Here is a 12,253-nt window from a genome sequence, read left to right as displayed (position 1 = left end):
CAACTTCTTCATTAACTCTTCCTAGAAGTGCCCTCATGGAGTTAGGCTGTCGTCATTAACATTACTGAACAGCTGCATATACACACATGTGAGCAGATACAGTTCTGACATTCTGAAACATCTGATTTTATTTTAACACTAGCAGAATTTTGAGTCTCATAGGGCATCAAATGAAGACTGAAAAATCTGGATTTAAAATTTTGAAAAAAAGGCAGCAAAGCTTATCTCTGGTGGGCAAGGACTACATCAAGTCTCTTAACACCCCTGGTATGTTAGCAAGATCCAGTGGATGCTACTTAATTACCATATATTAGCAAATATATTTAAATTTTTTTAATATCTAAAAATATAATGCTGTGCAGGTAAAATTCTGGGAAGGTTTATATGCTTATAAAATTTCAATGAACCCACTGTCTTCCGTTTATCACAGTGTTTCTACAGCAGAGGCTAGAAAGGGAAGCTGAAGATGTTTTCTTTGTTACCTGTCCCTGATCTCAAGAGCTCCATGTGCATTCCAGGATTCTGCAGTGTAATCAGGGCTGATCCCAAGAACTCAGCTGGATTCTCCACAAGAACCATCCACTGTCACGGGTTTGTTTTTATTGCCGGTCTCCAAATGATAAATGTTTTCTTACAGGATCACCCAGAAAGTGTTTTTTAAAATGAGATTTTTCTGTGATAACTTTACACCTTGTAGGGAAACACCATGAAGTGGCTCACTTTCTTTATAATGGGTACACCAGCAAAACAGCCTATGAAAATGTAGTCCTGCGCCAGTTACACAAGGTGTGCAATTTGTGGTAAATTTTCACTTTGACTGTTGCTGTAGGGATATGCGGAGATACTGACTTACTTCAGACAAATCAGAGGGTAAGAAGTCATACAGACTTTTAATCATATACAAATATAGGTAACAAAATTTTTTTACCCCAACCATATCAAATGCTGGTCGATTTTGAAATTGCATATATTTGGGCCCTTTTTGCTGCTCTATTTTAACTCAGGAGTAAATGAGAGAATTCAGAATCAGGTTATTTCACAAATACATTAAGTGATGGAAAATGAATTTAAACACAACACATTGCAGATGCCTTGAGTAGTTAGGTCATGCAGAGCTTTTGGGCTGTATTATACAGCAGGGATCCAAATTTTATCCTGTAGCCTGTAAGTACAATAGTAGAAAAAAGTACCCTTTTTGAATCCTCAAGAAAAGTCCTAGGAAAGAATGGCCTTCACATGGGTGCATAAGCTGTCAAAAATACTACAACAATTACATAATGGTAATTGCAGATTTATTGCATTATTTAAGAAAATCTTGCAGGTTTAATAGGTAAGGAATAGGAATTATCCTCCAAGCAGCAATATATTTAAATATTTAAACAAAATGGGAGAAACTGCTATTTATGACATGAAGGCAAATCTCTGTTGTGATGTTCTGAACAGCCAAAAGCAACCAGCATGTTTTATTTTGTTTTCAAATGCCAGGTGTTAAATTGGAACATTTGTATGTGGTCTGGCCACACTCTGCTGTTCCCCTGGGGTGTGCTGCCCTTCCCATGGGAGAGGAGGGAATGCTGTGGCAGGAAGGAGCTCCTGTCTCCCTCCCAGAGCTTTCAGGAGCTTCCTGTGAATGGCAGAGCCTGCTGGAGACAAGGTTTAGCAAGGCCTCACACAGCAGAACCTGATCTAGTCCCAGGCTGGTTTCTTCTATGGGCATGTCCCAAATGACATCTAATATTTAACCATAATTGAGACATTTAGAGGCAAACATGTCTAGACTAACTGATGTTTTAAAACAGCTACTCCTCCTTTTTCTAGGAGTGTATCACTGTGAACTGCCTGTAGTTAAATAATTAACACCAGATTTTTCTGTTTCATTCAGCATTCTTAACCCATAGGTAAAACTCTTGGCCACAGATTATTCCAGTTAGACTCTGTAAAGGATGATGGTTGTTTTTCACAGGAGCTCACATAATCCCAAATTCCCTCTTAAACTGCAGGACAGAGAGGATCCCTGCTGCTCATACTGGAAGGTGTTACCATGCAGCAGTATTTTCTAATTAAAGCACAGAAATAGGAGGTGAAATCCAGCAACCCAAACGTCAGGCTGAAGTAATATGCCAAAATATGATACAATGTAGGCCAAAACATAATATATATCCCTGTACATAATGAGAGTACTCACTAAACATTCTTAGCATACAAATAGAAAATAAATTAACAGAGAAAACTTGTGTTTCAGGAAAGAATGAGTTCAAGGCAGGAGAGGGATAGTTTTAACTCACCACCCTCTAAGAGGGAGGGGTTACTAAGCAAAAGTGTGTGTTGATAACCCAAAACATGGCCGTGTTCTTTTGTGTATGTAATTATGGGATCAGGAATTCACAAACGTATCTCTTGGCAGTGCGGCAGACTTCATCCGCCCACTTGCCCTGGGATGACTGAGACAGGAGGACACAGTTTTCCCTCTTGCCCCCGTTGGGCTGGGCACGGTCCCAGTTGGAGTACTGCAGAGCCATGCCATTGACATCCACAAACCTCCCTTCATTGACCATGTCGGTGACACCCAGCCAAAACTCGGACGCGCTGGGCACGCTTTTCTTGCCGTAATCTCGAAGGATGTTCGTTTCCTCGCTGTTCCTCGGGATAGCCAGCTTCCCCCCCTTGGCTATGCAGTCCTCATTGGCTTCATGGAAATGCTTGGTGCCTTCTGACATGAGGTAGCACTTCTTGTGGGCCTTGGTCCCACGAAGACACACTGTGAACAGACAGGAGTTTGCACGTTCAGTACAAGTGTGGGCCTCAGCTTTCAGTAATGGTTCTCCAAATGATAGTTTTCCAAAAGCACCTTGAAACTTGAGCAGGCAAATCCTTCAGCAAGTGAAAGGCTCTTGACTCCACAGAGTGGGCCTGAACTATGGAGTAAGATCAGACGTACCTGCTGGTGCTCCAGTTCATGTAGGACCCTGTGTGCAGCCAGCATGTCAGTGTGCCTTTGGGAACAGACTGCTGAAATTTAACCCAGGCCTGTTCTCAGTGCCCCTTTCACCAAATAGTGCTGCTTTCACACGTTTTCTACCTTATTTCAGCAGTCCTGAAACTGATGGAATGGTTGAGGTTTATTTTGTTGCCAGATGAAAGTTGGTTATCGGGAAATCTGTATTTGGCTTTATAGTGGAGACAGATCTAAATGTCTTTTAATATTGGTGATATTTAAGTAAATAAAATTTTTGCATCTTATCTAAGCTCAGTTTCTAGCAAGCAAAGGCAGGACAGAAATGTGCTGTATTAAATGTGTCCTGCTTACCAGGAAAATATTGATTTGAAATTCATAATACAAATCTCTGAGTGATTACTAAAAGTGTAATTCTACCTGTAGAAGATTGCGTATTCACCTCCCTTGGCATTAATTTATTTTCTTTCCAGCAAAGTCTCCCCCTTCAAACTCTAAATCCAAATGAGGTAAAGTGACTTAAATCTATAAGTGCTTTAAAAAAGTGCACACTTACTACTGAGCTTACAGGACAACCTGGACCCAATCTTCTAACCATTTGAATTTATAAATCTGTTTCCTTTTACTTCTGCTGGGGAAGTCTTGGTGTAAAGTCTGAATGGACCAGAGGGTTAATTTGGCAGCTACCCCTGTCACTGGAATTGCCTTGCTGCTGGGGTTGTTCCAGCCCGAGGTCTGTGGGGGCAGGAACACAGGAGGGAATCCTTAAACTTTGCCTTCCAGCTCTCCTAATGCAGATTTGTGAAAAACTGATTCTCCCAAGAAAAATAATGATGGCAAAGTGAACCCTCCTTGGTGGAGTGTTTCTCCTGAGCTGAGGAAGGTACCAAAGGCCTGGAATAAACTCCTGTAACAATTATTTTTAGAATCCTACATGTTATTACTTGCAGATTATTTCATTTATTCCTTCAGATCATCTTGTACTTATGTACATCTTCTGTCCTGATGTTTTCTGTTTTTAATTTCTGTCATCTGTTCTTGTAAAAAATAATTATGTCTCTGATCAATAGGATATCAAAATCACTTTGGACCACATCCTATGTCTCAAGTTTTTAGTATTTCCAGTTGTTGTAGTATTCACTGCATTCCTTAGCTGCATTTTCAGAGTCATAATTTTCTATTAGGGTTTAACCTTCAAATTTTAATCCTTCCAATGGCCAAAGTAATGAACCTACTTATTAAATGTGCAACTCCTTAACACATTTATATTTATGGGAAGGATCAGAGAGACTTCAGGAATGCTGCAGAAATGGTAAGGACTGGATGTTTTTAGGGAGGAAGTATGTGCTGCAAAATGGTGTGTGGCAGCATTTCACATTCCACTCTGTGTAGAAAGGAGGCCCAGGAAGTTCAAGCAAAAGAAGAAATCAGATTTTTATGGTGTGTCTTGGAAATGTCCATAAGCTAAAAATGGAGCTCCTTTTTTCAGTTGTTACAAGGACATTAACAAAGGCAGTCAGAGCTAGGGGGGTGATAGGTGTCCTTTTGCCACATTTGGATTCCAGTTGCACAGTGTGGGTTATAAATTTAGAATAAAGCTCAAAATAAATTTTGAGGAGAGAAAGTCTCCCAGTTCTGGTTTCATTTCTAAGCCACTGTATGCTTCCTCTTAAGCTCTTCTGGAAGCAATACAAGAATTACTTTTAAACAAGAGTTACTTGTCTAGCACAGGCTCCCTCTTTTAAGAAAGTTCTAAAGCCTTCTTATAAGACATTTGAAATAAAAATATTTTGTAAAGCCCCAAAAGCTCTATGTAACCCAAGACATAAAACTGAACAACCCAGATATTACCATCCCTAAGGAAAATACATTCTGTTTCATAAGAATGATGTCAATTCCTCCATAATGTCCTCTTGTACATATTTAAATGCCAGGTTTTGTGTCAACAGCTGTGAAAAAGCACAACTGTCTAGTAGGTGGATGTGTATTTACCCTTCTTATTTTGTTTGGAAATTTCCATCTGGTTATTGAAATACTTAAAGGACTCTGCACGTTGGTCCAGAATATTTCTGAACTCACAGTGGATGTAACTTTGCAGTTTTATGGCAACATTCACATTTGAATATATGTTCTTATCAAAGCTGGGCACGTAACTCGCTGACCACCTAAACTCTCAGACCCAGGAGCCCTCATTGTGCTGCCTTTGATACAAAACTCGGAGCTTGAAGTTGTGCATAGCAAAGACAAAAGTCGTTCTTGCTCTTAGTGAAGAATCACCACTCATTCCCCAGTAGTTGAGACCTGATTTTACTTGAATGCTTCCTTCAACACATGTCTGTCTGGTAAAGCTATGGCACACCATGGTTTTATGGAGCTGTACTCCTCAGTCATAAAATTCCATTAAAGAGAGGGATGGGAGTGAAGAAGAGAGGCAGTGACAACGTCTGGAATCCACTGACCAGCATAAGCTGCTTTACCTGTCTGCAGTGCTTGTATTTCCTTCAGAGCATTTACTTCCCGCCACAATTTGTCAATCTGGGTCTTCAGGTCATCTTTTTCTTACACAAAAAGAATATATAGAAATTAACAAATATGCACACAGTAAAAAAATGTAAAATGACATATTAAAAGCTGTTTCAAAATATCATGCTGATATTGCTGCATTGCTGAAATGCTTTTTGATTATTTTAAAAAATTTGTTCTTAAGATTTCTATAAAAAATGCGAGGAACACGCCTTTACCTTTCCTTCTCATATTTTATCATGGATGTTGCCCTAAAAACTGTTTGAAAATCATGGATTGTTGCAGCTAATAATTACTTAGTGAGCTGGTATCTAATTTACAGAAAATGTCCCTTTTTCTTTTGAAACTGCACACTCTGGTGTATGGACATGACATACAAAACATAGCAGGACACAAGTTGTGTTTCTTCAAAGAAGTGTTATTTCTGTGAGCGTGAAAATTTCACACAGCTCTTGTTTTAGCACAGGGAGTAACAACAAATGAAACCTGACCTGACAGCCTGAATGTTGCAGATGTGCTTGCTGAGCTGCAATCTCTATTTCCCAGGATTAGCCTTCCTCTGTCCCTTAGTACAGAGAGGGCCTGGGGACTTGAGTCACACAAAATCACTCTGAATCAGCATTTCGTAGCACTTAAAAAAGCACCAAGAATATGATAGGACAAGAAAAGAAGCTAACTTGCACATAACTCCATTTTCATGTCCTCTTTTCAATTTTTTTTTTTTTTTTTTTTTTTTAATCATCATAGTATCTTTCAGGGCTCCCTGCTTCCCCAAGGCAGAATTCTTTGTTCTCTAATCAGTACTACTCTGTGCTGGCACAAAAAATTTATAAGCAGCCTGTCCTTAGGACACCTAAGCTTAAAAGCCTAGAGATCCCAAAGCAGAAGGAAGTGTCTACAGCTGTGTGGCTCCAGAGCAGCTCAATCTTCTTGTACAATTACAGCCACAGTTTTTTAATTAAATAGGAGTTCAAATACTCTTCATCATACCTGCTTTTATTAGAAATGAGTCTTTAAATTGAATACACAAACATTTCTAAACAACATTCTGTGGTTTTGTATTTACTCTTAAGCTTTGCTGTGGGAACTGATGCTTTATCTTCTGCTAATTCATTGATGCTGACCTGCTAATTAGTTTGACTTGCCGTTTCAGTGTTTTTCATACAAGTGGAGTAATATTCCACAAAGAGTAGACAGGCATTCTGTTAAAATTAGGAAATGGTACAAAAATCTGAACAGTAATCCTTGCAGCCTGAATACTTTGGCTTGTTTCCCCCATATACACAAATTTCCATTTTTCTGATCTTAGTCAATATAGCTACGTAAGTAGGAATGATCAGCCAGAGTCCTCTCTCAGCTGTACCTGTGAATTCTAAATAATGTTGACAGAGGTGAACAGCCAGAACAAAGCAATATATTTGCAGCTGTTACACAGCTCTGTTTTCATAATTCATTCTGGCACCTTATTTGTGGCTTTGCTAACTCACATAAAAATATTTAAAATACAAACATAATATAGACTCAAGTGTCTTTTATAAATAAACATTTGTGTAATGTTAGTTTCTGGTTCATGCAGTGCTGTTTAAAGTACACAGTACATTTGCATAGTATAAGGTTCTATCCCTCCTCCCAGTTCAGACCCAGTACCTTTCACTCTACGTTTGCTGTGCTTCCTGGCTTTGAATTTGGAAGCCTGGCTGATGGTCTGATCCAGCAGTAGTAAGCTTATGAGTAGAAAAATCATAAGTCCAGTTTGTGCCATGTCTCTTTGAAAGACCCTAAGAGGGAGCTTGAAGAGATTCCCTTTCGCAGCTCTGAGAGAGGTCACCCAGAGCCATCTCAGCGGGGACTGCCTGAGCTCAGCTTTATAAGGTGTGCTGGCAGGCTGGGCTGGACTCCCTCCTTACGAAATGTGTTCAGTGCTTGAGCTGGCTGTAGCATAAGACACCCCCTTGTTCTCACATCCCATCTGAAAGTGCTGTTTCCATTCTGAGCTCAGCTGTCCCAGCCCTGAACGCTGCCCTGACAGCCTCACCCGTGAGCACCACATCTTCTGGTTTAACACTGGAGCCAAAACCTGGCCAAAACCAGACGGGTGCTTGTGCTCTGCCAGCCTCCAGGAGGGGCAGCCAGAGGATTTCCACAAGTGCCAGAGGCTGCCCAGCATGGCTCTACCCCAGGCTGGTTAAGTCATGACAGTGGCCATCAGCTTCCACTGAGGCACAACCAGGATACTGCTCCCTCAAGAAATGCAAGCACTGCAACTACAAACCCACACAGAGGATAAATACATTAAAATCCCATTATGAGAGGAATGCAATTATTGGTTTATGAAGAGTTAATAAATGCCTGATAGATATGACTGCATTTCTGGTTGAGAACAGCAATCAGCAGTATCTACTCAGGGGAACAAAAGGTTGCAGTGCTCTCCCAAAGGTTCCCAAGTTCTGATTGCAGAGTCAGAGGAAGAGTAAAACACAAGGTGCTTGAAGCAGGACAGTGTTTCCCTGGAGTCTGGAGAACTCTCTGAGTTTGAATTTCTTTCATTTGCCCTTAGGCTCTGTGGACTTCTGTGGGGCTGCCTTTAATTGGGATTGCTATATGAAGTAGAACTTCTCCCTGATTTTGGTGAACAAATGAAATTGTCACAAAAATATTCCCATCCATCCCTCTTTTTTCCTTTTCTTTTTCCCCCATTAAAAGAGGGTTTGATTAAAATGTGGACCCCAGAGCCATTGCTGGGTGCTGGCTGGTGCAGTTCTTGATGCCATCTCTGCCTTGATTACATTCTGCTCACATTGCTGACTTTTTTTTTTTTTTTTTTTTTTAATCAGGACTGTAAGATCAAGGGATTTACTACTTTATTTTCAAAAAGCTGGGATTTAGGAACATGCTGGTGTACTGCATGAATACTTGCTGGCTTTTTCCAACCCCCACTAAGGGACTTCAGTACTTTCAGTGCAAACCACACCTGCCCTGTCTGTCCTGGACACCTTTAAGCAATTCCCTGTATTCTCATAGTCTGTAACTAGCAAACATCTCTTAACCATTAGCTAAGAAACTTTCCATAAATGCATCCTGATACAATCAAACTTAGTTCTAGTGGTCCTGCTCCAAAATATTGAAGTATTTACATCGATTGTGTAGGGGAACAACATTGTTCAGCCCTCAGAGCTGTTTTGGAACACAGAACACCAGAAATGGCTGTTGTGGGTCCCACCCACCCAAAACATCTCACACAGCTGCAAATTCCAGTCCATGGTAAATGTGGAAAGGGCTGGCACCCCTGAACTGAAATGTGAGCTGGCAGAGAGGAAAATCATGAACTTTGAAAGGGTCTAGTTCAAGATTTAATCTGTCCTTTAGAACAAGCCCTATGTTCAGGCTTGATCCATACCTTATCCCGATGGTATTGGGGCATCAATATAAGTTAATTAAGGGCAGATGGCTGAATCAATAACTGCCTCCAGTTAGTTTTTCACTTGGTGCCTTCTCAGATCTTCTGGAATTGCACATGAAGCTGATCCTGAACCGCTACAGTTCAACCTGACAAATTAAACGGTGCTGATTTCAGGTTGCCTTGATAAGGGAGCTGCAAACGCCTGGAGCTGTTTCATGTGGAGCTTAACTGTCCCCCAGGCTTTGGGAGAGGCTGGAGCAGTGGCTGGCTCAACAGGCTCTTCAGTGTGTGTGTTCAAGGTCTCAGTACCAGAATGGATTTGTTCCTGCCCCAAGGAACCTGAGCTTGCTAACACAAGCTCCTTTTCTTCCTGTGAAACAAGTCTGACAGAGAAAGATTTGTGCTCTACTGGGACAGCACACAAGTCACTAGAAACAGAGGGATAAAGAAAACACGGATTTGGTATTCTGACAGTTCTTGGCCAAGAGCCTGAGTGCAAAACTGCTTTTTGGAACACGCCGTGTAATGTCCTTGCAAGAACAGAGTTGAAATTCTGTTTTGAAAGCTTAATTCCCCTCATTCAGTATTTCCTCTGATCATTTTTCCAGTCTGCAAGTAGCTCAGCTGGACTTCACTCCTAAAAAGTGAATCACAAAGCTGCCCTGGCAGCTGCTGGGATAGACCACAAGGATATAGGGGCTAGAAATCCTCTGGAGTACCCAAGAAACAATTTCCACATTTATGACTAACCTGTAGCAAGTGGGGAAGCAGGTTTAACTTCCTGGGTATGGTGTGTGGGCAGGAGAGCCAGAGAACAGTCAAAATACGTTGCTGGGAAGATGTAACCTCTCAGGGCTACTGTGAGGAAGCAGGAAATGGAGCCACACAGGAGTGGCACACTCCCTGAAGTGAGTACCTGGGCTGTGTATGGGCTTGAAATCAGCATTATAATGTCATTTAGAGGTGGAATTTTTCTTTTACTGGCACAGTTACAGTAATATAATATAGCCCAGGGAGTGAACACAATTATACACTGATAGAGGTAGTTTTTCTTGAAACAAATGATTCCACTTTCCTTATCAGAATATACTATATAAATATAAATATTCTCATTGCATTAGAGATGCATCCAGACTAGGATGGGATTGTGGTTTTTTTTATTTACATCACTACAGTAGAACCTGTGCATGCAGACAGAATTGTGGTTTCTCTTGAAGTGCTTAGCCCACTTCAAAGCACTCTTGAAGTGCTCTGTCTGATAAGAAACAGAGCACTTCAAATCTTGCAAAAGCCAGAGTTGCTGTGCTGCAGTGGCACCTGGGATTTTGGCTCCCATCTCCCCACCTCATTCCTTTTGCTTCCAGACAACCAGACCATTCAGAGCATAAGCATCCTTTGGTAAAAGGCTTTTTTCAGTTTCTCCACAGAGGCTCTTCAAGGTAAAACTCTGTTTCCTTCAGAGACAGTTCTACCTTTATATGCTCCTCTAAACTGGCTCAAGAAAAATCTTCATACAGCTGTTTTTTCCTCTCCATTCTCAACCACCCCTGGTTTATGGAAAAAGCATGCAATGGGGCACAGAGTATGAGAAGCCAGTGTGACATGAGGACTGGATGCTGAGCTCCTGAAATAGGTCTGGCTGCAGATGTACAACAGCACTTGGGAAAAACAGCTTTGGAAAGATTCAGTGCTGCAGTCTGCTGGGAAGTGAACTGCTCACACGTTGTCTGTGTTTTACTGAGACCTGCAGTGTGCTCCAGAAATGGGAAATGGATGGGCTCTATCTGCTCCTGGAATTAGAGTAAACTCTATTGTCCTTGCAGCATTTCAGTTCTAGAAAATTAAGTTCAGCTTTAGGAAAATGAAGCCATTTATTTGGGGAGTAGGTGAGTAATTATTTGCCCCTTCTACGGTGAGTATAAAGAGAAAATGAAAACTGATCAGAGCTGTTGCCAGACTAAGGAATTGCAAGTGAGGCAATCTGAAGAGCCAGGATGATCAATAAAAGTAGATAACAGAAAGGTTAGTAAAAGGGTTTAACACAAAGGTTAGTAAAAGGCTTATCACCTCCAATACATCAGTTTTTATGACTGTCTTGGGTAAATGGGACCCACTGTTGATTTTTATTTGTTTCAATTTAACGTAGTAAATTTTACAAACCCTCCTAGTCAAGCATTATGTCGTGCTTGGAAAATTACTGTATGCTTGGTTTCTTTGGCCTTGAAAATTCTTGCAAAGTCTTTCTTAAGGATTTGATCTCAGTCCTAACAGGTATGAGGCAGGATCATGGCTGACATCCCAACACCAGAGTTATTTTGGGGAAATTTGTACAAACAAACCGTGTTTAGAGAAGCAAAGGGCTGGCCTTATGGTATGTGAGGTTTTTTGAAACTTATAAATTATATTTTGGGGTTTTGCCATCAATTCAAGTTTTTTCTGTCATGCTAATTTGGTGTTTTGAAAGGAAATTTGCTGGGTACAAATGATCTGCTCTAACAGAATTAAAGGTAGTTCCAGGTTTATTGCAGAACCAGGCTGCCCACCAGTGACCTGCACTGAGTGCAGTGAGTTTTGAAATGAGGACATTCATATCTTCTTTAGATATGTGATTCTGCTCTCCCAAGTACATGCCTCACCTTGGCACTGTGGACTGTTCCTGATTGATCAATAAATATCTGCTGCTCAATGTGGTATTTGAGCTGTTACTGCCTATAGGTCCAGTGCTTAAAAAAAAAAAATTAAAAATTGAGATATAATAGTGTATGTGAACTGAAAAGATGAATCAGGGCAGTATTTTGAGCTTCTGGAATCAGTGCTTTTTGTATCTCTTGTTTTGGGGTCTTTGTCACAAAGCATCTCACAGCTGGGTCTCAGCAAGCAGAGAGGAGGGGAAATGGTTTGCAAAATGCAACAGAAAGGCTTGTCTTACACCTACCACAGATATTTAAGATAAATAGCATCATCTTGTCTAAGTGACCAAATCATCTCACCTGTATTCCTGTCCTTCTCTTGCAATGGCACTGGATATGGATTACGGGTTGTAAAGCAGAGAAAACACAGCTGATCCAGACCAAAGACTCAGAATGCAGAAGAGATTCACCAAATCTACACAAATAAAGGAGGGAAAAGCCACTGAACTCTTCTTTTGGTTTCCTGTCCAATGCACTCTGCACTGACACAGTTCCTTTCTTACGGTGTTCAGGTATCTCAAAGGAATAACAGAGTTGCCAAATCTTTTTACTTCAGGCCTTTAGCTGTGAAGATAAGAAGGTGCACAGTGTTTTTCTGCCTGTCATCGCCTGGTTTTTTAGTCAGGAAGGACCCCAAAAAAATAGGTCCCTATTTAGAGATAAATGTTTTGCTGGATATGTAAAATG

The 12,253-nt window shown here is 40.8% G+C and overlaps 1 protein-coding gene across 2 annotated transcripts; it reads right to left on the bottom strand.

The window, feature by feature from the left end:
• Positions 1 to 863: 863 nt before the first annotated feature.
• Positions 864 to 7,262, bottom strand: CLEC3A (C-type lectin domain family 3 member A). Of its 2 annotated transcripts, none has more exons than XM_053952904.1 (3): positions 7,124 to 7,262; positions 5,431 to 5,511; positions 864 to 2,758 (listed from the first exon to the last, which is right to left on the bottom strand). In XM_053952904.1, the coding sequence occupies exons 1-3, from the start codon at positions 7,236 to 7,238 to the stop codon at positions 2,367 to 2,369; spliced, it is 588 nt and encodes a 195-aa protein (XP_053808879.1). In that variant the 5' UTR covers positions 7,239 to 7,262; the 3' UTR covers positions 864 to 2,366. The 2 variants fall into 2 exon arrangements, with proteins under 2 accessions (XP_053808879.1, XP_053808880.1); XM_053952905.1 differs by having other exon boundaries at positions 5,431 to 5,505.
• Between the last annotated feature and the right edge of the window lie 4,991 nt (positions 7,263 to 12,253).

Source organism: Vidua chalybeata, chromosome 11 (genome assembly GCF_026979565.1).
Source record: "Vidua chalybeata isolate OUT-0048 chromosome 11, bVidCha1 merged haplotype, whole genome shotgun sequence".
Classification (NCBI taxonomy): Eukaryota; Metazoa; Chordata; class Aves; order Passeriformes; family Viduidae; genus Vidua; species Vidua chalybeata.
Note: the sequence above shows the minus strand (reverse complement) of the source record. Positions and strands in the feature narration are given on the sequence as shown.

Excerpts from the sequence above, each read along its gene's own strand:
- CLEC3A (XM_053952904.1), bottom strand. The coding sequence starts at position 7,238 with ATGGCACAAACTGGACTTATGATTTTTCTACTCATAAGCTTACTACTG. Across the intron at positions 5,512-7,123 it reads CAGCAAACGTAGAGTGAAAG|AAAAAGATGACCTGAAGACC; the intron begins GTACTGGGTCTG and ends TTTTTGTGTAAG. Across the intron at positions 2,759-5,430 it reads AATACAAGCACTGCAGACAG|TGTGTCTTCGTGGGACCAAG; the intron begins GTAAAGCAGCTT and ends GTCTGTTCACAG.